General features: G+C 62.0%; 6 protein-coding genes across 6 annotated transcripts; 4 read left to right on the forward strand and 2 right to left on the reverse strand.

The window, feature by feature from the left end:
- Window positions 1–2,461: 2,461 nt before the first annotated feature.
- Window positions 2,462–3,697, forward strand: CHLRE_06g251750v5 (uncharacterized protein). Its single transcript, XM_001696596.2, has one exon. The coding sequence runs from the start codon at window positions 2,641–2,643 to the stop codon at window positions 3,253–3,255; it is 615 nt and encodes a 204-aa protein (XP_001696648.1). The 5' UTR covers window positions 2,462–2,640; the 3' UTR covers window positions 3,256–3,697.
- Window positions 3,698–3,873: 176 nt separating this feature from the next.
- On the reverse strand, window positions 3,874–8,111 carry CHLRE_06g251800v5 (uncharacterized protein). Its single transcript, XM_001696359.2, has 8 exons — window positions 7,822–8,111; window positions 7,652–7,730; window positions 7,458–7,537; window positions 6,960–7,137; window positions 6,221–6,374; window positions 5,592–5,739; window positions 5,152–5,320; window positions 3,874–4,953 (listed from the first exon to the last, which is right to left on the reverse strand). The coding sequence occupies exons 1-8, from the start codon at window positions 7,848–7,850 to the stop codon at window positions 4,792–4,794; spliced, it is 999 nt and encodes a 332-aa protein (XP_001696411.1). The 5' UTR covers window positions 7,851–8,111; the 3' UTR covers window positions 3,874–4,791.
- A 121-nt stretch (window positions 8,112–8,232) lies between these two features.
- Window positions 8,233–10,020, forward strand: CHLRE_06g251850v5 (uncharacterized protein). Its single transcript, XM_043062611.1, has 2 exons — window positions 8,233–8,577; window positions 8,921–10,020. The coding sequence occupies exons 1-2, from the start codon at window positions 8,505–8,507 to the stop codon at window positions 9,049–9,051; spliced, it is 204 nt and encodes a 67-aa protein (XP_042923317.1). The 5' UTR covers window positions 8,233–8,504; the 3' UTR covers window positions 9,052–10,020.
- A 51-nt stretch (window positions 10,021–10,071) lies between these two features.
- Window positions 10,072–13,914, forward strand: CHLRE_06g251900v5 (uncharacterized protein). Its single transcript, XM_001696594.2, has 6 exons — window positions 10,072–10,312; window positions 10,426–10,837; window positions 11,151–11,406; window positions 11,637–11,848; window positions 12,286–12,472; window positions 12,680–13,914. Exons 2-6 carry the CDS (start codon window positions 10,583–10,585, stop codon window positions 13,021–13,023), a joined length of 1,254 nt encoding a protein of 417 aa, XP_001696646.2. The 5' UTR covers window positions 10,072–10,312; window positions 10,426–10,582; the 3' UTR covers window positions 13,024–13,914.
- Window positions 13,915–14,265: 351 nt separating this feature from the next.
- CHLRE_06g251951v5 (uncharacterized protein) lies at window positions 14,266–20,591 on the reverse strand. Its single transcript, XM_043062612.1, has 12 exons — window positions 20,377–20,591; window positions 20,145–20,187; window positions 19,787–19,855; window positions 19,510–19,587; window positions 18,984–19,112; window positions 18,631–18,817; window positions 18,279–18,341; window positions 17,397–17,551; window positions 16,883–17,054; window positions 16,485–16,607; window positions 15,659–16,071; window positions 14,266–15,309 (listed from the first exon to the last, which is right to left on the reverse strand). Exons 1-12 carry the CDS (start codon window positions 20,481–20,483, stop codon window positions 14,485–14,487), a joined length of 2,364 nt encoding a protein of 787 aa, XP_042923318.1. The 5' UTR covers window positions 20,484–20,591; the 3' UTR covers window positions 14,266–14,484.
- Window positions 20,592–20,691: 100 nt separating this feature from the next.
- On the forward strand, window positions 20,692–23,704 carry CHLRE_06g252000v5 (uncharacterized protein). Its single transcript, XM_001696593.2, has 8 exons — window positions 20,692–20,879; window positions 20,961–21,035; window positions 21,220–21,345; window positions 21,729–21,833; window positions 22,097–22,174; window positions 22,377–22,424; window positions 22,585–22,797; window positions 23,000–23,704. The coding sequence occupies exons 1-8, from the start codon at window positions 20,742–20,744 to the stop codon at window positions 23,195–23,197; spliced, it is 981 nt and encodes a 326-aa protein (XP_001696645.1). The 5' UTR covers window positions 20,692–20,741; the 3' UTR covers window positions 23,198–23,704.
- Window positions 23,705–23,776: the final 72 nt, after the last annotated feature.

Genomic DNA, 23,776 nt, shown 5'->3' on the forward strand with positions numbered 1-23,776 from the left:
CAGGCGCCGTGCGGAGATCCATACCTTGCGACGGGTGCCCCAAACCAACTCAAGTGCAGCAGACAGTTCACGACTCACTTGGCCGTACTCGGTCTGCCCCGGTCTGCCTGGGCAGGCCTGGGCCGTATTACGATACTGCGTGGAGTCATGGGCTGGCACTTCCCACCACTGCTCACCTGCTAGCCCCCACTGACCGCCACAGCCGCAAGCAAAAAGCCGTACAACTGCAGGCGTCTGTGTGTGTGTGTGTGTGTGTGTGTGTGTGTGTGTGTGTGTGTGTGTGTGTGTGTGTGTGTGTGTGTTAAAGAGCACAAGGAAAACGTTGCGCAAAGACAGTGTATGCGATGCAGCAAAGCGACGGTTTACGGATGTTACCTGAAGTTACCTCGCATACCTGCTGCGTTGAGCCGCCGGTCTTACCAACCGGAAATCGCGCAACCCCCGCTACTCTAACCTCGAGGGGGTATTAGTGTCCACACGCTCTCAAGGGTGCAGACCCATGCATGTGCTCACGGTACCGTGAGGCCCAGGCACTCCTACGATTCCTAGCTCCTCGTCGCTACTCCTGGCCGCTAAGTCCAAGCTCCCGCCCAATCCTCGATGAAATTCTCACCTACGAGCGAATAAGAAAACAACAGAGCACAGGGCGGCAGCAGGGGAGTGTCACGAACAAGAGCGAAGGAACATGTTAGCGCGGCGGCGCGCGACGAGCAAGAGCAAACACGCAGCCCAGTCCCAGCCCAATTAACTATACTAGGGGTTGCGCGATTTGGGAAAGAGACGGAGGGTGGGCGACCACGAGCAAGTAAACAGGCGGGGGACGGCATGGGCGCATGCATGACGGCAAACCTGGTGTGTGTGTGTGTGTGTGTGTGTGTGTGTGTGTGTGTGTGTGTGTGTGTGTGTGTGTGTGTGTGTGTGTGTTAAAAAACGAAACGAAAGCCCGCCCAATGACGCGACGGAGTTACTTACCGATACCCACCATTTTTACCGTGTGTGTGTGTGTGTGTGTGTGTGTGTGTGTGTGTGTGTGTGTGTGTGTGTGTGTGTGTGTGTGTGTGTGTGTTAAACACAAAAACAAACGGAACAAAGCCGCTGAACACGCGTGCGCAGTTACGGACCAATACCTACGCCGGTTACCGAGCTCCGCGTTGGGCGATGTTGCCCCAGTTGTCACCTTGAGTATACTTACCCGCATACGTTGCCTGGAACCCCCTACCCGGGCGTTTGGCATTCAGCCTCGTCTCCGAGGTGCACCCGCATGCGCTGCCATGCTCTGCGTCGGCGACGCGCTAACAACGTTTACCGGGCACAACTCCCCCTAAATCTCGACGACTCCACATCCATTCTCACCTATAAGCGTGGGAGCGGAAAGGCATTGGGCGGCAGCACAGAAGTGTCACGGACATGTGAAATGGCAGTGGCGGAAGAGGGCGGCGTGCAGCAAGCAAGCTATCTAATATCCTAACACTCATCCCAAAGCCCGCCCACTAACTATGCCCTTGAAAGGGAACGAGTCTGGGGCCGCGCGGCTGCAAATAGCGCCCGACTGCATGGGGCGGATGGCGGGCGGCGGTTGCAGAGACACTGGGCCTGGCTGACGCGGCTGGCAGAGAAGGGCGTGTGCCCGTCACCCTTGAACCCGTGCATAACCCGTGTGTGTGTGTGTGTGTGTGTGTGTGTGTGTGTGTGTGTGTGTGTGTGTGTGTGTGTGTGTGTGTGTGTGTGTTAAAGAGCACAAGGAAAACATTGCGTGTGTGTGTGTGCGCGCCCCTTGTCCCGCATCCCGCTGTCAGCACAAGCACAGCGGGCAACAAAGCAAACAGCAAACCTACACATCGAGCCGCCTGAGAAAGCCAGGATTGGGGCAGGGGCTATGCAGGGGATTCGGGGACATCCACCAGGGGGGATACGGTACGAAACGATGTGTGCGATGGGACAGGGTAAGGGGCAGGTTGGCGACTTGGCGTAGTCCAGTAGTGTGCAGCGTATTCCCAGAACCCAGCATTCAATTTGCAACGTCAAGGCAAGATTGCGTGGCTGGTATAACGTCGGAGTTACTGTACCGAGACGTAGCTGACTTGCTGGCACGCTGGTAGATGTCCACCATCGCAGGCAGCGCCGGTAAGTGGGGCAGCCAGGAGCAGCTGCGAACACCGCTTCCCATCAGTGGCTGCATGCTTGCATGCGCACATCGTCCAGCTGGCAGGTCTAGCCTGGCACAAATGCCAGCATGAATGCGACGTTACAAGAAGGGACAGTCCGACCAAGCAAGGGTGCCCAGCACCCAGGCCAGTATGAGTGCGACATTACAAGAAGGGACATTCCCACCAAGCAAGGGTGCCCAGGACCCAGGTCAGGAGGGAACCATCTCCGGCCCGAAGGGAAACCGCCTCCCCCCCAGCCAGTGTGCCACTCGACACACTCTGACTCGGATCCGATTGTGAGCGCCCATTGGGTCTTTAAATGTGACAACAGGATCCCTTGAAGGAAGGCTGCTAGCCAACAGTTTGCCACAATTAGCTAGCGCAATGTACTTGGTTCAAGCGATAAACCTGCGTGAGCTGTCGAACGAAAGACGACCCTGACAGGCACCTAATCCTCGCTAGCCCTGCAATTTATATTATTTAAAGTATAATTATGACCGATTATTGGAACTTAGATGCTGCTCTAGCCGAGGAGACGACAGTGCCGCTGAAGTTCAAGTATGGAATCCTCGGCGTGGCGCGTGTCCTAGAGCCTGGCTCGACCAACAACGACATAGATTCTGGGACAAAGGTGGACGCGCCGCTATGGCTAGCAGCTGCGCTATCGCGGCGAGGCATGACGTCGTTCGGTGCGCCCGAACTGTACTCCGAGCGCTACCGCCGGAAGATTAACGCTGGCGCGGAGTGCATGAACTTGAAGGGGCGTGCACCTTACTTCTACGACGTGGGCAATAAGTGCAACGAGTTTATGCAGGACTTGACGCTCTCGGCCTTCCTGTCCCGCACATACGCCACGCGCTACCGGGAGCTGGTCTCCAAGGGCCTCAGCACGGTGTCGGGTGAGGACATGCTGGAGCTTCAAAGCAAGTTGTCGCTGGAGGAGTTGTCAGTCTTCGAGGCGGGGAGAGACGCAGTCGCGCGGACGGAAACGTGGGCGCGCGGCGCAAGGCCACGGGTACTAGCAGCGGCTGTGGTGCCATCTCGTAAGCGTGCATCGGCACCGGACGATAGTAAGGGGCGAGAGGCGCGGCAGCGTGTCGAGGGCTGAGACTGGTACGATACATAGGGCCGCACAGTGGCTTGAGTAGTCAACCGGGCATGACGTAGGGCAGTCTGGTGCATGCATTGTACGCTGGGGTGCGCAGTCCGTACCACAGAACCTGCATACCTGTGGTGAGCATCTGTAGGCTCATGGGCGCGTGCCAGGACGCATTTGTGAGGGCCTTCGATGGCCTCTGTGCGCTTGCACACTCAGATTGTCCCTCTTTTAACGTCACAGACATACGTGCGGTGGAGCAGGTGTGTGGTGTGCGTGGTGGCTGAATGAAGAAAGGACTATATGTCATGCGCCCTGGTCACAGCTGCATGGACCTCCTGAGGGCTTTGCACTGATTCGATACACCGGAGTGCGTGTGCAGTTGCATTGTTGCATGCTCAGGGCGAGCAGATGGACGCTGGTGCACGCTATGTACGTGTAATGTGATCTGGATGGTCTGCCTTGACGCTTACTTGCTTGCGGTACGTGCGGTACGGCTGACGAGTCGTGCTTGTGACAGCTGTTCTGCCTTTGTCCTGAAACCCTGACGCGCTGCCTATCAGCCTTGGACACGAAGAACCGGCGAGCGACCCCAACCGACGGCGTTTGCACACCGCAGCCTGCGCCCACTACGCTTAAGACTAACATGGTAAGTACATCGTGGCGCTCGCCAAAGCTAGGCCCACTGTTCCCGGCCCAAGACAGGCACGTAGCAACAACACCTCAGCCAACGCTTCTCGCAATACCGGTAGTGCGTCGTTACTCAGCCATTTAAAGCCACACGTGAGTGCGCAAGAAGTGTTTGCAGGCGGTCACAGTAAGTCCAGCGGCCGCGCGCGGTCGAGCACAGCCAGTTACAGCATACCAAATATATACGGTCAGCTCTATGTCACGCAGCCGCTTGCAGTGCCTGACAAACACCTGTCCGTGTCTGCTGATCGGCCGGGCTCTACCTGCATGACGGCGCCGCTTCAGGGCCGCACAAGGGGACCCCTGGGGCCGCACCACGCTCTCCTCTTCGAGGCCTTTCCCGATCCCTCCGCATATGCCGCCGTTAGGCCCCGCGCTGCCGCCGCCGCCACTACGGAGTCCGGCGCCGCCTCTGCAGGGCCCTCGACCATGCCATTACCATAATGGCAGGTGGCCATCTAAGTGCCGATTTGCATCGGTTCCGCATAGCTAGGCGCATGTGCACGTGCGGTTGCCTCGAAACGCCTGTGTGCACGTGCAGTTGCATGACCTGGACGAGCCAGACCGTTGCCCATGCCACTGTCCAGAGGCGTCGGTAGTCACGCTATGTAAGATGGTACGGGGAGGCCAGAAGCGTCGTGACTAAAGGGGTGACAGGCCAGCACCCCGGTCCAGCGAACCTCCGCTTGAAAGCACGGCCCCTTCCCTGCGCCCTGCACCGCCACCGCATTACCAGTCTTCTGCTTCGAGGAGTCCCCCCCGGCGTGTTCAAGCGTACCCTGTGGGCTGCTGCCACCAGTGGGCCCTAACGGCCGCTGCTGCGCAGTCGCCCCCACGCGCCGCCTCCAGAACCAGTGCCTACGCCGCTGCCAGTGCCGCGTGCACCTGCCCCGTCACGTTGAGCAGCTGCAGCGCCTCGTCCGCGCCCACCACCAGGCTGTAGTCGGCGCCCGCCAGAGCCTCCAGCGCACCGCACAGCCGCAGGTCGGACCCACCGTCAGCGCCCGACAGCAGTTCAGCCTGCGCAGGGCGTACGGGGAAAGGCTGTAAGAGGAAACTACACGTTCACAGGCCGTCGCCGCCCCGCCCCACACACGATATTCAGGGATACCTTTCCTCTATGGCATCCGCGCCGTGCAATGTTGTGTGCGTAAAGCTTCATATCACCACGTACAAAGAAACAGCAAGCAGTTCAGGCGCGCATCATCCCAGTCGCACCTGCAGCTGCAGCAGCACCTGCTGTGCCGCGTAGCCCTCCGCGATGATGTTCTGTACCTGCTTCTGCAGCGCCCCGAACCGTCCCGCAGCGCCGGTCGCTCTGCAGGCGGCGGCCAGGCTGCTCACCACCTCGGGTGCCACCTGACCCGACACGTCCAGCAGTGTAGCCCTGCACAGACGTGGTGGTGAGGGGCCATTACACCATCAACCACACCAACACACAAAACTGTAGAACGGACAGCCGTGGGCAACGTATCGAGGAGCATGTCAAGCGGATTGGGTTTTCAACATGCCTTTCGACAGGTGCAGCGCTGCTGCTTCCAGTCTGCGGCATGTGCACCTGTACACCCCATGTGCATGCACACACAGCCCTTGCAGCAGTCCGTGCTCATTGCGCAGCCCACCGGCGCCAGTGTTCATCACAACGTGTTGTCACCCACCGGTCTACATGGCCACCTCCCAGCCGCGCGGCACTCTGCAGCGTGTTGATCGCCCGCCGCAGGTCGCCGCCACTCACAGCTGACAGCGTATCCAGCGCCCCTGGACCCAGCGTCACACTCTCGCGCTCACAGATGTGCTCGATCCGGCCTGTAACGCAGATGTGGCGACAAGTAAAGAGTCATTGTGTAGTGATGGTGGGTCCGACGCCATAAAGTATGGCACTATGGCGATTGCAAGGTGAGGAGCGTAGGGGCATTGCGCACTGCATGATGTGTTGCGAGGTAGTCAGTGAAAGGGCGGGCTGTCAGCCGAGGCGCTGTAACAGGCGCAGAGTGGGCGGGTGCGCCGTAGGGTTGTTCACGTCGCGTCTTTCGCGGGACTGGGCTACGTCGGGCTTCGCACAGCTCAACATCGGCACGACTGAAGCCGGCGGCAAAGCGCACAAACCTCACACGCACGCACATAACCCTAATCAGGTGAACGGGCCTCTCGCTGTATCGACGGAACAACAAGGTTGCAGCGGCCCCTGCCTCCAGGGTGCCAGACATGCACCGGTTGATCCACACTACGGTAGTTTGGGTTTTGGCCAGACAGCCGTTCGCAAGCGGCGCCACTGCGAAGTGCCCACCTGCCATGATGGCTGGCTGCAGCGGCTTGAACCTGAACTTGGCACAGCGGGAGGCCAGCGGCTCGATGATGCGCGACACGTAGTTGCAGATGAACACAAAGCGTGTGACACGGCTGTACGTCTCCATGGTGCGCCGCAGCGCGTTCTGGGCGTCCTGCACGCAGTGGCGAGCATGCGGACAGGCAGCCAGGGGTAACGCAACAGGCGGATGCGGCCTCCTTTGACCAAGAGCCAGTCCCTGGCCCATTGCACTATCCAAACCTACGTCCTTTGGAGCATGCTTCAGAAAAATGACAGTGGCACCGCATGTGCCTGTGCTTCATGTAGCACCGACCGGCGAAGCTGCCAGGCTCTTAACCACCTGCCCCCATACATCTGGCCTTGACTTTAAGCGTCCCCGCAACCAACCTAGTATCTGTACCCACAAGTGAGACAGGACCCACATGCGCCTGCAGGGACACGTATCCACACTCCTGACCCCGTCCCCGCCCGCGTGCGGTGTGTGCCCAGTGCGCTGCAGCCCCTCAGTGCTGCGTCCAGCGGTGCTGTGAGACTCAAGCCTGAGCAGCGCAAGCAGGCGCCGGCTGCAACCGTACAGGTGATCGGCTGTGTGCGAAGCATCACCTATCAACTTGCACTGCGGATGCGCTGTGCACGCGCCCATTTCGGAGATTGAAACAGCCGTTCGGCAGAGGCTCGCAAGAGCGCCCTGACCGGCACAGACAGCGCATCGGCTCACCTGCGTCATGGAGTCCGCCTCATCCAAGATAAGCAGCTTGTAGGGCGGGCAGGGGTAGCCTGGCACTGGCGCGCCTACCGCTGTGGCGGCGAAGGCCTTGACCTTTTCCCGCACCACGTGGATGCCGCGCTCATCACTGGCGTTCAGCTCCAGCACACGTGACTTCATTAGTTCGGGTCTGATGGGAGCATGGGGGAAATGAGAATGGCAGACATAACATAATATGAGGGCGAGGAGAGGTGCATGTGCTTGACAGCGCGCAGAGCCAAGCCCAGTCAGCAATAAATAAACACACTTTTGACGCAATCTGCCTAGCAGTGCCACGGACTAACGGAGTACTCTGAGGCGGCGCAGGCCGCACGGCAGCACAATGGAATGAGTTACCACCGAGAGCGGGATAGCGGGCGCGCAAGTACGAGTGCTGGGTCGCTGTATTGAGGCACGCATGGGTTGCGCAACCCTGTGCGCACTGGTGTGTAGCCTCGCCCCAGTACTCACCCGTACAGTTGTCGCGCAATGGCAAGCGCCGTCGAGGTCTTTCCCGTGCCCGGCGGCCCATAGAACAGCAGATGGGGCAACTGCAAGTGCAACGATCCCCACATGGGCGTCACGAGGAGTTCGCATGGTCAGAAGCACTGTGCACCCCTACCAGGCGTAGGCAAGGCCCCCGTCAAGTCCATCCCTGTCCTCACGTTCGCAGTCTCCAGCGCCCGTGTCAACGTGTTGACCACTTCTTCCTGATAGGCGACCTCGCTGACGTTCTTGGGGCGGCTGCGGTGTGGGCAGCAGCGAGGGGTACATGACGAACCCGCCCGGTCCAAAACGTGTTGCAGGCGACAATGGTCTGGTGGCAGTCACTCACTATTTCTCAACCCATGGCTGCGTGCTCATTGCTGCTGTTATTGCAACCTTCCGCTGCGGGTGCGGTGTTGCGACTGAAGAACGACCTGTTTCGAGCTGTAGACCCCAGCTCTAAAAGCCCGGTAAGAAATATCTGGTGTACACAGTGTGCTGTTGAGAAAAAATGAAAGTTGCTGCTTCAAAGGCTGCTTTGGTCGAGGCAGTTTCCCGCGCTTGGGCGGAGACGGCCTGCTGGGGAGTGATTGGGTGGCCGCACAAGCAATGATTATCGTGTGCACTAACTGAAACTACAATGCGCAAGAGCTTTGACCAACAAGGGCTCAAAATGTTTCCATAGTCTCATCTGGCCCCACCGCATCGCCTTCACAAGCAAGCCAAGCTCCACGGCATTACAGAAGTTGTGCCGTTTACACTAGAAGACAAACCATTTATCATAACTGCCCTCACCGATTATCACAACAACACACAATGAACGCGTTCACCGCGAGACAAGTTGTTGTCAGCCGGCCCGTTTCCAAATTTAGCACCACATTGCTAGTGTTGCCCTGTGTCAAGGCACGGTTGGGCGTCAGGTTGCAGGCGTCTTCAAAACCTGATGGCACGGACAGGACGGCGCCCAACGAGGCGCCCGACGTCGGCGAGCTGGCCAAAGCTGCACTTGTAGATACGATGAAGGGAGAGAAAATGACGGCAAAAGATGTGCTTGGCGAGGGCACTCTGAACCAACTCCGGCGAGCCCTGGGCGAGGAGCGTGCAGGTGTGTCGTGCCGCTGGCACCTCAGTGACTGCAGATGGGTTCCCGTTCCTGGGGCCCTACTCTCCACGGATGCTGTGTACGGCTCTGTAGTGTGTTGTGCTACATGCGCCCAGAGATGGGGGTTGCTTGCACCGACGGGGCCAGGAACACTGACAACAGCCGCACAGTGAGCCTCTAGCACTGGCAATGCACACGACCACTCCCGTAGGCAGCCCTGCCCGGTGGGCATTCGTACGTAGCTGACAAGTGGATGAACAGTAGTCGAACTGTGCTTCCCCATCAACCTGGCCGCCGTCACACTGCTCCCCTCACCTCCCAGCTGCTTGCTCCCTGGCTCCCGTAGGCAGCTTCGAGGGGGCGCTGGATGCGCTGCTGGCCAACCGGCGCCTGGCCACCCTTTTGTTCGCGGTGCTGGACGTGGCGCTGATCGTCGTCGCAGTGAAGCTCTTCCGCTCCGCAGTGAGCCAGGATTGAGTGACAGGCACCGATTCAGGCACATGTGTTTTGCCATCTTGTATTCAGCCTTGAGTTAGGGACTGTTGCGCCTCTTGCGTGTCGGCTGATGCCTTTGCTTGTTGCTGCCCAGAGGAATAACTAATTTTGGCCACTCAAAGCTGGTTAATGTGTAGGTTGTGGCATGCGGCGACATGCTGTAGGACGGCTCAGTCCCGCAGCCTCCATGCCCGTGTATTGTTACCGGTGTTCGTTGCGTGCTGTGAATTCGTGCGCCTGGTTGCTTGCCGATTGGTTTCAAGATGGCTTGTCGTGTGCATGCTGCGTTCCTGGACCACGCCAACAAACTATAGGCCTAGAACGCCCCTCTATTGGAGGTTTGGATACGGCAGTTGGTGCAAGCTCTGGGCGCAGTTTGCATGGGGTAGTCCTTGGAAAGAATGAGTGAGCCACTGAGCTGCCGTTGTTTGGGTGTTGCCGCTATTTGGATGGCCAGGAATGCACTATACTAGCAACGGGTAGACGGCCACGTTAGTGCACACATGCAGCCACCGCACCATGCGCGGTGGCGTGGTCCATGGCAAGGTCTAGGGGTCCCCTGGCGTGGCTGACAAAGGATGTATACTCGTTGACAGACTGCAGTCAGTTGTGTGGGCTTTGGTTAACACGTGACTATATGCTGCAGTCAATGGTCAACCTTCGTCGTCTGAGTGCGTACAAGCGCTGGACAAAAGAGGCTGGGTCCATGGTGGTTGCTCGGTATCGCTGACATGGGAGCGCCGAACCGTATCTGGGAAGCGCGTGTGAGCAGGATTGAGCTGTTCAATGTCGCAGATAGGACGTGGCCGGAGGTGTTATGCGGTTTAGATGGCTTTCATGCTGGGCGTCGCTGGGCGCCTGGCCGCTGGGCGCCGGGCCGGCCGGCACGCGCTGCGCCAGCATGGGATCTCATGCTGCGCAGCCTGTGAGCATGTAGATCCCGACCGGTGCCAAAGCACAGTCAGCCATCGTTCGTTCACTGAGAGACTACACAAACGAAATAGTACTGACCTTTTCTTCAAAAGCATTTAGGCTTCCAACTGGGCTTCCATTGGGGCGTTTGCTCGACTGTCAAGAATGCACGCCGTGCTCATCCAAATGCAGTAATAATTGCTTCTTTGGTGGCATCGTTGCATAAAGATCTAGAGACCAGTGCTGGATTCGTTATGTCGAGCTCCATGTGCCTGGCGCGATGCTCTGCCAGCCTCTCGGCTGGCAACTTCCCGTCGAGAATGTTTATGGGGTAAGAGTACTGCAGCCTGGGAGGGACCCAGGTCACCTGTTGTGTCTCCTGCGTGCCCGCCCCTGCCATGCTTGCCGGTGGTGATGTTTCGCGTGCCTTGCTGCCAAACACAGGAGATTGCATGCCCAACGTCGCACGCGGACCTTACAGCTACGGTGCGCGGCCAGCCTGCTGCCAGATCAGCCGACGTTAGCGGCCTCCAGCGCCATCTCGCCAGTGCCTTCTGACCTTCCCGAAGTCTTGGGTGATGCCCTGCACCGGCTGGGTGCCATGTACGTGCTGGCCGACGCCTCGGCCTCGACCGCTGCCGCAGCCGTCATGCCCACTGCCGTGGACAGTGCCGCTGGTGCGGCACCACAGCGGGCGGGAGGCTGGGTGGCGCCGGTGGCTGACGCGCTGGAGCAGGTGCTGTACGCGCTGCAGGAGGGGCTGGACAAGCTGCACGTGCCCTACTCCTACGGTTACTCAATCATCCTGCTCACGCTCATAGTGAAGCTGCTCACGTACCCGCTTACCAAGCAGCAGGTGCGTAAGGAGTATCGTGGCTGAAGACCGGGGTTGTCAAAGGGGTCATAAAGGGGTCACATGGTGGTGTGCCTGCGTGTGTGCGTGCGGTACATACCACAGTTTGACCGCTCGTGGTCAGCAGCCGACATGCATCACGAGTGTCGCGTCATATGCTTTCGCTTTTGTGATTGTTGCCTCTGTGCCTTAACACCATGGTCAGACAGCGCGCTAGGTCTCGGAAGCCTATCCTGGCCCAATAGCCAAATGTCCGCCCGCGACACGACGCGATCCTCGCTCCCTATCAACCGCCCCGCCCGCCCGTTCCCTGCAGGTGGAGAGCGCCATGGCTGTGCAGGCGCTGAAGCCGCGCATCGACCTGATCAAGGACCGTTTCGGCGAGGACAAGGACAAGATCCAGAAGGAGACGTCAGTGCTGTACGAGCAGGCCGGAGTCAACCCCCTGGCCGGCTGCCTGCCAACACTGGCCACCATCCCCATCTTCATCGGCCTGTTCTCTTCGCTTACCAACGTGGCCAATGACGGGCTGCTGGACACGCAAGGCTTCTACTTTGTGCCCTCACTGGCGGGTGCGTGGGTGGGACGCAGTTGCGTTTCAGTGTGTAGGTTTGCATGCGCACGATCTAAAGCAGTTGCTGCGGCACACAGACCTCCTAACCGCCATTGCCTGGCGTGCATGCTGGTGCCTCAGCGCCGCGCGGCTTGCTGGGACGTGGCTGTTTCCGCCCCTCTGTTTGACTTGACACGTGACGGCACATCGCGCCGCACCCTCCTCCCTCCGTCTTGTCCTCTCCCTCAGGCCCCACCACTATGGCCATGCGGCAGTCGGGTCTGGGCACCTCGTGGCTGTGGCCGCTGGGGCCGGACGGCGCCCCGCCCATCGGCTGGGAGGACGCTGCGGCGTACCTGACCCTGCCGCTGCTGCTGGTGGCGGTGCAGTATGCGTCCAGCTCTGTCACGTCGCCGCCCATTGACCCCAAGGACGAAAATGCAAACACGCAGCGCGCTCTGGTGAGGCACAACGTTTGCATGTGGGGCGGAGGGCCTGGCACTGAGAACCCTATCGGGCACAGGGCAGGAGGGCTGGGACAGGGGCTGCAGCCAAGCAAACTGGGGCCAATTGGTGTGCAGCGTGAATGTGGTGGCGACAGAAGAGAATGCGGGCAGGTGGTTAGGACTCGGCGGCATATCCTGGTGACGTTGGGGGCGCGGCTGCGCGTGGTTGACACCAGCGGTCACTAAACCACCGCGGGATGCGGACTTGCAATTGGATTTGTACCGTCAACGACGCCTAACGCCTGCCGCCGACGAGACAGTAGGGATACGCGCTCCTTTATTGGCATGCCCTACCCTGGCCAGTTGAGCTACCAGTCTCCAGCTGCCTGCGTGTTTTCCATGTGCCTCACCACCCGGCCCTGTCCCTCCCTCGGCTCCTTTTGTCGCTGCAGCTGGTGTTCCTGCCGCTGATGGTGGGCTGGTTCTCGCTCAACGTGCCCGCCGGCCTGTCGCTCTACTACCTGGCCAACACGGTGCTCAGCAGCGCCATACAGATCTACCTGAAGAAGCTGGGCGGAGCCAATGTGGTCATGAACGAGCTGGGCCCAGTCACCAAGCCCGGGTCCGGCCGCCGCAACGGTGAGGGCGTGGGCAAGCAGGTGGCGTCAGCGCTGGGGCGGCGTGCGAGGCGGGCTGGCCGTCGGCAACTAGGCGCTGTGGAGTATGGGGTTGCTCCTAGCGAGCAGCAAGTGTCTTGCCTGCCTGGGGTCCTGCGGTGGCCAGTGTGGCATTGTTTAGCGGGCGATGTGTGTGCGTGCAACCGCACTGGCCCCCGCCCACCTGCAGGCGTGGCCGCGGGCGAGTGGAGCGTGTGGAAGCCCGCCACCGTGCTGACCACTGCGGAGGCAGCCAAGGCGCGGGCGGAGGCGGAGGAGGCGGTCGAGCGGGCGCGCGAGGCCGCGGAGGAGGCGGCTGCGGCCGCTGCTTTCGATAACGCGTCCGTGTCGCTGTCAGTGGACGACTCCACAGCCGCCATAGCCGGTACGGCTACCATGGCGGTAACAGCCGGCGCGACGGCGGCAGCCATGGACCCCAGCAAGGTGAACCGGCGCTGCAAGCGGCGGCGCCTCACCTCATTGGTGCAGGACGGTAGCACGGCGTCGGCGGCGGTGGCCGGTGCGTCGGCTTGATTGCAGTGGGCTGCACGTGAGCAGGGACCCTCGTGCCGGCGGCAGGGTGCAGCCCACGCCCGCAGCGCATGCGTGTGGTTTGCGTGTTGGCCAAGGGCGGAGCAGTGCTTTTGCTTCCTTCAAATCTGTACATTCTGCCAGGATTGGCTCATCCAGGGTAGTTTGGGTGTTTAGAGCATGCCTACTACGTATTAGTCCCTGGATCAGGGTCTTGTGTCTTCGCTGTGTAGATGGCGGTGGGTGCCAAGTAACTTCAGGAAGACGGCCTGGTTACCGGTTGGCGGTCAGCGCGTGTACCGTGGCAGACGCCATGCCTCATTAACGTAGGTCGTACGGTCCGCCACTTACGCATGTGTAGTCTGAAGGGTTGCTGAGAGCGATGGGACAGGGAACAGGGTGGCAGTCCCGGGCACTAGCGTTCAACACTTAGACACGGTATGAGTGCGCGCGCGGCTGGTGCCGAAACGCCGCTGGGGTGCTGGCTTGCTGGCAGTTTGCTGATTCGCATTCCTCATCGCTCCGGGTGCCAGCCTGTCAGGTTGCAACGACTTGCATGCACGTCTTCCGCCTCATCAGCATTCATTCCCATGGCGAGCCCTCCTGATGCGGGGCGTGTGGGCCTGTGGTCTTGACGCAGTCCCCGGGCGGCAGTAGGATGGCGTGTGTGAGCACTGAGGATGTCGTGTTCACGCACTAGCGACGACATACGGACGCACCAAGGATTGTAGCCGGGGGGGGCACTGCACACTTCTGGGTCGTTTGTGTGGCGGGGGTGCGGGACCAAGGCTGGAGCACGTGCGCACTAGCGCAGTGACGCCTGCATCTTAATTCCCCATTTCCATCATTCTCCCATCTGCCCGTTGCCAATAGACCATGTAAGGTCCGGTTCAGCGGAGGTAAACGTACCGGAAATGATCTCCAACCGGACTTTCGCAAACATGACATGAAGCAAGGCACAGCGGGCCATGAACAACGGGCGATGTGTGGACAGATAGAACGGCCCCCGCGACGTATTCCACGGTGCACCGGCGGGAATGGCAGCTGGCAAGACGCGGATTGCCCAAGAGGAGGGAGACAAAGCGTAGGAGGGCACTGTAAGTGGACGGGGGGCCCAGGGAACAGGGGGCATCGTGTCCCACTGTTCGACGCCCGCGTCCCCACCGTCCCCGCTGACGCCCCAGGCCGCCCACGTCCTCCCCACACCCCACCCGGCCGTAAAAACAGGTGAACGTCTGAGGCACGCGCGATATCATGTTACATCCGCAACCCCCCGCCGCAGTCAGGCGCGGCTGCTGTACCCTTGTCAAACTTCAAACTCTGGACTTGTATACTGTCCTGTCAAGTGCTTCCCGACCGGAGCATCCACATTACCTCCATGCACGCAGCACGTGGGCCACGCCCATCTCACCTATTGCCTAACCTGGACGTGCAGTCAGTCTACACCTCAACCTAGCGCACCACCTAGCGGAAACCCGGCGGCGGCCTCCCTCTCCCTCTTCCCCTGCCTGGTCCACCTCCCCGCAGCGCTGGGGGCGGTGGTCCCCGACCCGGACCAGGGCCCATGCCCCCCGGCGGCGGGCCATAGGGCCCATCTGGCCCCGGCCCCGGCGGACCCCCAAACCCGCCCGGCGGTCCAAAGCCGGGGCCGCTTTGACCGCCGCGGTGCGGGGGTGCACCCGCAAAACCGCGTGGGTGAGGGTGACCTCTCCCCGGGAAGCCGCCTGGCCCAGGGCCCGGCCCTCCTCTGGGCTCCATGGGTGGCATGCCGCCCCGTGGCCCCCCAGCCCCTGGCCCGGGCCCGAGTCCCGGCTCGTTGAAGCCCGGCCGCGGCGGCCCCCCGCCTGGGCCCCCCGGTGGGCCCTGTCGCCAGCCGCCGGGAGCTAGGTGGTGGGGAGGCCCAGGCAGCCCCGCATGAGGCGGGCCGCGGCCGAAGCCGGGCTCTGGGGCAAAGCCTGGCCGCCCCATCATCTGCTGCATGTGCATGGGGGGCCCGCCCCTGTCACCACGCTCACCCCGGTCCGCCAGCATGCCCGGGTCCATCCGCGCGAGCTTTGCAGCCCCCCGCTCCCAATCCCTGTCCCGGTCTCCACGGCTGTGCTCCCTCTCCCTGTCCCTCTCGCTCTCGGCGCCTCCTCCGCCTCCTCCGAAGTAACGGTTCGGGGCCGGTCGCGGCGGCGGCAAGTCCTCGCGGCCACGTTTACCGCGGCCTGCAGTGGTGGTGCTCCCCCCGGTTGCAGCTGCCGCCCCGCCGCCACCACCGCCCACATGGATGGCCGCCATCAGGCCCTGGGGAGGAGTGTGGGTGGGTGGGGTTGACAACACTCTCAGTAAGAAGCGCGCGACGCTCACATGGCAATCTGAATACGGTAACCGTTTATAATGACGACGGTACTCATGCGTGACGTCGCAAGCGAGAGGTAAGGGGTCGCAGCGGTACGAGGGAAGCGGTTCAGGACATGCCTCATTCGACGACGCGAAGTAATCGCCGAGCTAACCTGTTTTTCAGTGCACCTGCCCGCATCCCAGCCCGTGCTGCCTTGCAGCCCTCTGCACATCCCCCCCCCCTGGCACACGGCCTGCTCAGCCCTGTCACTCAAGTCGCCCCGTCGAGACCTGGTCACAGCCGCAGCCGCACCTGTAGGTTGGCCGTGGTCAGTCCCTCCAGGGCCGCCCCAATGCCAGGGATGACGTTGGGCCGCGCCGCCGCCGCGCCAGTCCCACCCGCCGCCCCCACCCCATACGCGGGTGTGCCCGCAGGTCCGCCCTGCAGCGGGCCGCCGAACAGGCCAGGCGCGGCGCCCGCGGCACCTCCCGCGCCAGGCCCCAGCAGGCCCGCACCCGCGCCCAGGCCGAACATGCCACCACCGCCGCCGCCTGCCACCCCGCCGCCGTCGCCCAGGCCTCCTGCCGCCCCTGCCGCCGCCGCTGCTGCCACCGCCGCCGGCGTGCCGCCTGGTGCAGCCGCCGCCGAGCCGGCGTCGAAGACGTCTGCAAAGATGTCGCCCGGACGCTTGCGACACCAGAACTGGCACTTGTTGTCACCGCCAGCTGCACGCAGGTGTGCACGTGTTGGCCGGGGGGGGGGGCAACACGGACCTTGCGCCGGTTCGAGGAGATGTACGAGCGTGCCCATACGTGGTCTTTTGTTCACACCGCAAACCCGCGCTTCTTGCAATGATGCAATCGCAACCCATTTGCGCACGCAGGGACCTTCAGTCATGACTCTTGTGCCACTCCGCTTGGGTTGACCGAAATCCGTCATGTTAATCAGACACTCCCACGTGCGCCCTGCCTCAACGAGGTGGCAGCAGCTCGGCACACAGCGGAATGACTGCTGGTGTCGGCTGTCCTAGCTGCGGTCTCTGAGTTGCCGTACGGCGTGGCCTCCAGCCTGCACACCGCGAGATCCCCCGCAGCCCCCGCCCTCGCCCTGCCAGCCGCCCGCCCCCGCCCGCACCCACCTGAGGCCAGCACGTGACCCAGCGGGTGCCAGGCCGCCGACCACACCGCCGCCTCGTGCGCCGCGGGCAGGCAGCCCTGCGCGTCCGGGCGGCTGGCCAGCCACATCATGAGGCTGCCGTCACCTGCGGGGCGAGGGGGAGGAGGCGGGGGAGGGGGCGGGCTGGCGTGTGGCAGCTGCGCCGCAGAAAGGAGAAGACAGGGCTCTGGCACATAAGCACATACGGTAGGATGGTTTTGTGCTACTGCACTCCGGACCCACGCTTCCGACCCGTAAGGCGGCGTTGTGGCCGGTCGCGTTTACTACAGTGTTCATGCCTGCATGTGGATCTGTGCCGCTGCCACCCGGTCTACGGCCGCGCCAGTGGTGCGCACCGGCACCCTGCACCCGCCCCCGCACCTGCTCCCGACACAAACAGCTCCTCGTGCTGCGGGTGCCAGGCCACACACGCCACGTCTCGGCCGTGCCCCGCGAAGCTGGCCACCTCCTTGAGCATGCGCACGTCGTACAGCTTCACCAGCTGGTCGCGGCTGCAGCTCAGCAGCCAGTGGCCGTTGCGGTTCCACTTGACCTGCGCAGCGCGCAGGGGGGTAGCCGTCCAACGCATAGATGGGGGGGGGGGTAGCCGTACATGAAAGGCGGGGTGGTTGCAGGAGAAAAGAGGTGCACGGCAGGCAAGGGGCACATACCACCCGTATATGATGCCTGCTTTACCGTACTGCAATCGCTGCATGCTGCACCTTCTGGCACGGCGCCAGTGATCTCAGATAGTGTTCAGTTGCGAGCATGCGATGTTGATGCCCGAGAATGCAAATCCCTGCTTGCCGGCCGCATGCCTCTGCCTGCTGCCCCACGCCGCTGCCCCCGGACCCTTCCGCCCCCCGTCCCCCCGCCCCCGCCCCCGCACACGTGCCTGGAACACGCCGTTCTTGTGGCCGTGCAGAGTTGACAGACAGCCGGCGGCGGCGGCGCGAGGGTCCCACAGCTTGACGCAGGCGTCCTTGCTGCAGCTGGCGATGACCCCCTTGGTGGGGTGCCAGTCCACCCACCTCACGTCTCCGCCGTGGCCTGTACACGGCCCGCAGCGGGTGGGAGCGCTTCAACTAGGGTGCCCGCGTCGAGGCTCCGGACAATATGCGGGCGTCCATGGGCTTGGGGACCACACGCGGCACTCATGCATGTTTGACAACAAGTTAGCAACTTTGAGGATTGCGATGGTGAAGACATAACACACCCGCCTAGACCCGCCTCGCCGGACGCCCGCACTGTGGGGCGCCCCGTCCGGCACCGGAGTGGGGAGCCGTTCGCGGCCCACACGCGACCTTGTGCGCGTTCGTTTGTATTCGCAGGTTCACACGTACCCCTCAACCGTCCCCCAATGCATTGCCATGCCGGCCTACCCGTAACTATTAGCCCACATTCTTGTTTTGTCTCTGTCTGTCGTTTGTCACTGAGGCTTGTCTCGCGCTGGGCCTACTATCTTCTGTTCTGCCTCTCAAGTTCCCCCTCTTCCTGCCGGGCGTCGGCTCTTCATAGTTGGTATGAACACTCTGTTCTCCATGGACGGCAACCCCGACCCCGTATAGCCATCCTCATGTCTCGCCGTCCACCTTGGCCCTGCAGCCCTGGCTCGGGCGCTCGCGGTTCCTGGGCGTCAGACTGGAGCAAGCCAGTATGCACTCTGCCCCGCCGCTCATGCTAACCCCTCATTCCACTGGGCAGCCGCGAGCGCATGTGGCCGCTGTCTGTTGCACAATGACAGCCACCGCGCCCCGGGCTTGACCCCCGCACGCACCCGTCATGGCGCACTCCTGGCCCCGGAAGGTGTCGAACACCCGCACCGTGGAGTCGTCAGAACCTGCGGGGCCGCCACACGTGATGCGGGGGGCGGGAGGCAGCCAGATGGGTCCTGAACAGCGCGCTCGATACAGGGCCACAACGAGACAGGGCATGGATGCTGGTGTAGGGCTGTCGCAGCACTTGCGCAGCGCCCGCAGTTGCATCCACAGCGTACGGCCCACACAACAATGTTACAATTAGCGGGCGCGCGCGACGCCATATCCTTGCACGCGGGAAATGCCTCAAGAGGCCTCAAGCCATGCGCTCTTCTCCTACGCGCCAAGAGCCTCCCATTCCCGCCCACCCACCTGTGGCAAACTTGTAGTCGGTGGGTGAGAAGGTCACGGCCCTGCACGGCTCCTTGTGCGCCTGGTACACCTGCAGCACCTCCAGCGTGGGCCGGCTGAACTTGACGCGTCCGGCGTCGTCGCAGGACAGCAGGAACAGGCCGCTGTGGGAGAACTCCATGCAGCGAATGGGGGACGCCTCGTGCGCCTGCGGGAGAAGGGAGCGGGTGCCAGGCATGGCAAGTTGGACAATGGCGGTTCTGGGCAGTGGTACAATTGATCACCAGTGACCAGGGGGACGGTTCTATCTGTGTCTGTACCCGCTGTCAACGAGCATGCCGCCAAGTACCGCCGCCGCACGGTTGCGCTCCCACCTGGATTCCTGGCCCCAGCTCGTTTTCAAAGTTGGTGCCATTCCACAGACTGACGTTGCCGTTGTTGCCGCCGCACAGCAGCCGCCGCCCGTCGGGCGTGTACAGCAGGTGGTTGATGGCGGCGCGGTGCTGCGGCGGGTTGGAGGCCAGGGCGGAGGCCCATGCGCTGGTTGAATTCTGAGCCAGGCCGAAGACTCACTGGCCAACGCTGGGCATGACAGAACAAGCGGCACCGACGCCGCTCAAGGATGAGCAATGCTGCAGCTGTTGCGGCACTGTAGCTGTGGGGCCTAAGGTCCTGCCAACACGGCTGGCACATCAAAGCCCCACCCAAAAACGGATGACTAGGCGAATGCGCGTTGCAATAACGGTAAATACGGAAGCATACAGGTGCTCGTGCTGTGCGCACTCTCGACACACGCCAGTGCCTTGCACCCCTTCCCTTCCGATCTCTGTGGCTTGCCGAATGACATGTCACCCCACCTATGCCCCACTTGCCCACCCCACCCAAAGAAGCTCCCCTCACCCTGAAGAAGGACGTGGTTACGAACTTGGTTCCGACACTGCTGGCAGGAAGCTCCGGGTAGGCGCAGGGGGGCAGAAGCTGCGGCGGCAGCAGCGTCGGGCGGTCAATGGCCAGAGAGAGTCGGACAGGAACGCTGCAAGGCGCAGGCGGCTGTTTGGATGCTAGCCAAGGCCAGCTAGCCAAGGCCACCCAATCCCCACCGCAGGCCCCTTCTTGAGGCCTGCAAGGTTCTTCCCTGGCTGCTGTAACCGAAGGGGACCGCCGCCACCGCTCTCACCTCCAGACTGCTGGCGAACACAGGCTGCAGTGCCGTTGCATGACTCACGTGCGGCGACGCCAGCCGCGCCTGCAGGGATTCATGAAGCCCACAGCGCACGGTGATGGCCAGGCACTGCCGGTCACTAGACACCCTTGCAGCCGTCTGAGCACCCGTAGGGCAGAAGACCTCAACGAGATGCCTGGTGTTGAGCTACGGTGGGGCTCTGGCGTGCTGAGGCTTGGCTAGAAGTCATGCACATAGCTGTGTGGACGGCGGGCAGCCATCCAGGGGGGGGGGCGAGTTTTCTGGGCCCGAGGTGGTAGTGTGGTACCCTTTCCTAACATGCTTTAGGCAACCAAGGTTTCGAAGCACTTACTTGCATTAACCGAAGGTACGGGCCGACATGGTCCAGTACGCGGCTGCGTGGCGCCAATGCAACGGTTCAAGGGGGCCAATTTGGTGACTGGGTGGCGGGACACGGGGTTCAGCCCCCCCCCCCTTGGCCAAAACCTGGCGTGGAATCCCTCCGGGGACCATGACCTCCCGCAGTAACGCAGCAGCTTAATCCATGAGCGTCTGAGTGTGTTTCGTGCCCATAACGCACTTACCTCTTGATCGCCTTCGGCTGGTGACGCTCCAGAGCTGCGCCATCTGCACTGGTCGCTGCTGGGTGCTCCTGGGCGCCGACCGGCACCACAGCAAGTGCCTGTGACATTTCTGCAACACAAGTGTCCTTCAGCGTGGGTCCAGTTCTGCATTCATTTGGCAGCCGTTGACAGCAGCGCTTGTCTGCAGCTTAAAATCGATAATGCATCGAATACTGGTTTCGATGTCGACTAGCAAATTCAAGTTGTAAGTGAGGACCTCAATCGGCAAATGGACAATTGCACGGCCCACCCGCAGGCTTTGAGTATGCCCGGTACCTCTGCAGCAGTTACTTTGGTATTTCAAGTTATTGTTGCCTGTGTGGAGCATGTCAATACAACTCTCTGAAGATGGCGAGCTGCAGGTGCAGGGCTACCTGCGCTTTGCAAAGTTAAAGCGCGACCAGCATGTGCGAGAAGTCGTCTCAACGATCAATGACTTCAAAGCCGACCACCTCCGCGCTGGGGTGCGTCTGGGGGCGGACGTCGTCACTGCAGACGCATGCGGTGCCAGAAGGCAGCTCACAAGCGCGTGTCTGTATCTGCAGGACATGTACAACTACAAGGAGCTCACACAGATGTTCACGGAGCTGGCAGATGACACCAAGAAGCTCATGGACAAGGTGAAAGACGAGCACATGTCACAACGGATCCGGGCATGTTGGGGCAACACATCCGTCCCTTATCAGAACATACCATGGCTTTCTTGACTCTATACACGTTTGTCGCACCCTGTCAGGTTCCAAAGCTTGCGTCCCGTTCCGGTCCAAGTCCCTCCCAACACAGCCCACGCCCACCTGCCCACAGGAGATCCAAAACGCGTACCACACCAACGCGCTGTTGGTGAAGATTCTGTTGAGCCAGGCCCAGGCGCAGGGCCTGGAGCTGGCGGTGGACACCAACTCGCTGGAGAATGAGTTCCTGCTCAAGCAGGCAGGTCGGGAGGAAGAGGAGGGCGGCCCGGCGGGGTGGGGGGCTACTCGTGGGGCTACTGAGGCGCAGTACCCGGCAGTACCGTGGGTTCGAGGGTACGCCAGGGTACCCTGGGCCTCTTGAATGCGAACAAAGGGGGTACACGTAATCTAGGCTTGCGGTGCGCCAACGTGTGTTATGGCTGCGGGTTCGCCAATGAAGGTTGTGGGCCGAAGCCACCGCGCCACCGCACATCACGTGATTATGCTGGTTGCATGCGCGAGGGCCTGTCGATACGCCTGCCGTTCGCCGTGTGCTCGAGTGAGGAATCGCCTGCATGCCCAAACATGACAACTGCATCTCTTGTTGTGGGGCCGGTGTCCCCTGCGCTCGTCCCCCCGCAGATCAGCAGCAGTGAGGCCACTGCGCTGTCCCGGCCCGCGTCCGACTTTGTGCGCCGCAACACGCAGCTCGGCCGCCTGGGCACTGTGGCCACGGTGGCCACACAGGTGGGTGCGCAGGGGTTTTGTGGGGTGTGCATAAAGAGTGTGTGTGGGGCGCGCGCTAGGGTTTGCTCGCTACCGAGGCTGCGGGGCATGGGCTGGCGTGATGGCTGCGACAGCAGTAGATCACTGGCCCTTCGGACCTGCCCCTTTTCACTTGAAGGCTGACAGCTCATCTGCGAGGCTGCACCACAGCTCCCGTTCCCGTTCACCCCTGTCTGCCGGTCTGCCACCGCCTGCCGCCCCCACCTAACCGTGTGTGTTGCCAGGACCCGGCTGTCGTGCGGGAGCGGGATGCGCTGCGGGCGGAGCTGCAGGAGGCCAAGGAGCGCATGGCCAAGCTGCAGGTGCGTCCCATGCGACCGGCGGCTGGCGACATCCCCCCGGGCCACGCCCCGACTGCAGCCCACTCGCCCGCACGCCGATCTAGCCGCACGCTGGACCCCAGGCAGTACCCGCGAACACCCACGCATGAAGCCTCCGGCTGTGTTCTCCGGTGCCTTGCCGCTATCGGTCGTTCGATACTTTGCCCGCACTGCACACCTGCAGGAGGAGACCACCAAGGTGATGCGCGACCGCACGACGCTCAACAACCAGGTGTGTGTGATGCGGGGCAAGGGGCCGGGCATGATGGTAAGGAAAACGGGTCAACACCTTGTCCTGGGAAATGTGCAGGCCAGCAGTGGGCCGCATTCGGTGTTGGCGTAACCTGACACACCTCTCCGCCGTCATCCTCTGTACCCCTTCCCCTGACCAGCTGAACTCGCTGCGTGACGAGCTTGCGGCCAAGGACACGGCGCTGCGGGCGGCGCTGGGCGACAAGGAGGCGGCGGTGGCGGGCCTGAGCAACAAGATGGCGGCACTGGAGGCAGCGGGCCGCGGTGGCGTGTCGGCGGAGGCGGCGGCGGCGCTGGAGAAGAAGGCAGGCGGCCTCGGCGGTCAGCTGGCAGCCGTGCAGGAGGAGCTGCAGGTAGGCAAGGTGTATTTTCTGGGCACCGTGGGTGGGTATGGGAAGGGGGCGCGGGAGCGCCCTCCTCAGGATTGCGACTGGTGGTGCAGTCACGAAGTACCGGTACGGCTGCTTGCATGGCAGTGCCGTGGCGGTAAGCCTGGACGTGATGGCCATGCCGTATGTTGAGATGTTGGTCGCCAACCGCACGCGCTGCCCTCAGGCCGCCCGCAACCAGCTGGCGCTCAAGGACAAGGAGCTGCGTGCGGCGTCCGAGGCGCTGTCGGGCAAGCTGCAGGAGAGCAAGCAGTTCCTGGCCATGAAGCAGATGATGCAGTCCAAGAGCCAGGAGGCGGCGGCGCTGCGCAAGCGGCTGGAGCAGTATGAGCCGCAGAGTGTGCCCAGTGCAGACACCGCCTAGGCGGTAGGCAGGAGGGCAGGTGGGGTTAGCCGTTCATGTGTGTGGGCGTGATTGTTTCCAACATTCCATGAGAAGGGCCCCGGGGCATCTGTGTCAACGTGCGTACAGGCATTTTGTCGTGTGGAGAGTAAAGGCATTCCGCTATGTGGAACAGTAGGTCCTACACCTGTGTGCGGCCTAGCGCTGGTCGAGCAGGCTGTACGTCGCTGCGGGGTGTTATTATCGCACCGCGGTCACCGCTCCAGTGGACGTCCTGGTAAATATTATGAAGAGCCAGACCGGAGCGTGTGGACTTCGTCTTGAATACAGATGCATTGTGGCAAGTTCACGAGCGGGCAAGTCACGGCCAGTCACGTAGGGCCGTAGGGGGCAACCTGGGTAGTGAAGTTGCCCCTGCAGGTCGGCTTGGCTAGTGTGGGTTCTGGCCTGCTGGGCCCTGCCCACCTGGGCATGTGTGCACATGTGCCCGCACAGCACGCAGCGCACTCCATGTAACCACTTTGAGACGAAAGGCATTGTCCTTTAACAGGACGCTACAGCTGCACATGCATGTTTACGGGAATGGAAAGGCCGGAGACT

The sequence above is a fragment of the Chlamydomonas reinhardtii genome, chromosome 6 (assembly GCF_000002595.2).
Source record: "Chlamydomonas reinhardtii strain CC-503 cw92 mt+ chromosome 6, whole genome shotgun sequence".
NCBI lineage: Eukaryota > Viridiplantae > Chlorophyta > Chlorophyceae > Chlamydomonadales > Chlamydomonadaceae > Chlamydomonas > Chlamydomonas reinhardtii.

What these genes read in the sequence shown, in the direction of transcription:
- CHLRE_06g251750v5 (XM_001696596.2), top strand. Translation starts at nt 2,641, where the DNA reads ATGACCGATTATTGGAACTTAGATGCTGCTCTAGCCGAGGAGACGACA.
- CHLRE_06g251800v5 (XM_001696359.2), bottom strand. Translation starts at nt 7,850, where the DNA reads ATGAGCACGCAGCCATGGGTTGAGAAATA. An exon ending in CAGCCATGGGTTGAGAAATA is followed by an intron (nt 7,731 to 7,821) that starts GTGAGTGACTGC and finishes CCCACACCGCAG; the next exon opens with CCGCCCCAAGAACGTCAGCG. An exon ending in ATTGCGCGACAACTGTACGG is followed by an intron (nt 7,138 to 7,457) that starts GTGAGTACTGGG and finishes TGCTCCCATCAG; the next exon opens with ACCCGAACTAATGAAGTCAC.
- CHLRE_06g251850v5 (XM_043062611.1), top strand. Translation starts at nt 8,505, where the DNA reads ATGACGGCAAAAGATGTGCTTGGCGAGGGCACTCTGAACCAACTCCGG. An exon ending in CCTGGGCGAGGAGCGTGCAG is followed by an intron (nt 8,578 to 8,920) that starts GTGTGTCGTGCC and finishes TGGCTCCCGTAG; the next exon opens with GCAGCTTCGAGGGGGCGCTG.
- CHLRE_06g251900v5 (XM_001696594.2), top strand. Translation starts at nt 10,583, where the DNA reads ATGTACGTGCTGGCCGACGCCTCGGCCTCGACCGCTGCCGCAGCCGTC. An exon ending in ACCCGCTTACCAAGCAGCAG is followed by an intron (nt 10,838 to 11,150) that starts GTGCGTAAGGAG and finishes CGTTCCCTGCAG; the next exon opens with GTGGAGAGCGCCATGGCTGT. An exon ending in CGGGTCCGGCCGCCGCAACG is followed by an intron (nt 12,473 to 12,679) that starts GTGAGGGCGTGG and finishes GCCCACCTGCAG; the next exon opens with GCGTGGCCGCGGGCGAGTGG.
- CHLRE_06g251951v5 (XM_043062612.1), bottom strand. Translation starts at nt 20,483, where the DNA reads ATGTCACAGGCACTTGCTGTGGTGCCGGTCGGCGCCCAGGAGCACCCA. An exon ending in TAACCACGTCCTTCTTCAGG is followed by an intron (nt 19,113 to 19,509) that starts GTGAGGGGAGCT and finishes AACCCGCCGCAG; the next exon opens with CACCGCGCCGCCATCAACCA. An exon ending in GCTGTTTGTGTCGGGAGCAG is followed by an intron (nt 16,608 to 16,882) that starts GTGCGGGGGCGG and finishes CTCGCCCCGCAG; the next exon opens with GTGACGGCAGCCTCATGATG.
- CHLRE_06g252000v5 (XM_001696593.2), top strand. Translation starts at nt 20,742, where the DNA reads ATGTCAATACAACTCTCTGAAGATGGCGAGCTGCAGGTGCAGGGCTAC. An exon ending in GCACGACGCTCAACAACCAG is followed by an intron (nt 22,425 to 22,584) that starts GTGTGTGTGATG and finishes TCCCCTGACCAG; the next exon opens with CTGAACTCGCTGCGTGACGA. An exon ending in CCGTGCAGGAGGAGCTGCAG is followed by an intron (nt 22,798 to 22,999) that starts GTAGGCAAGGTG and finishes CGCTGCCCTCAG; the next exon opens with GCCGCCCGCAACCAGCTGGC.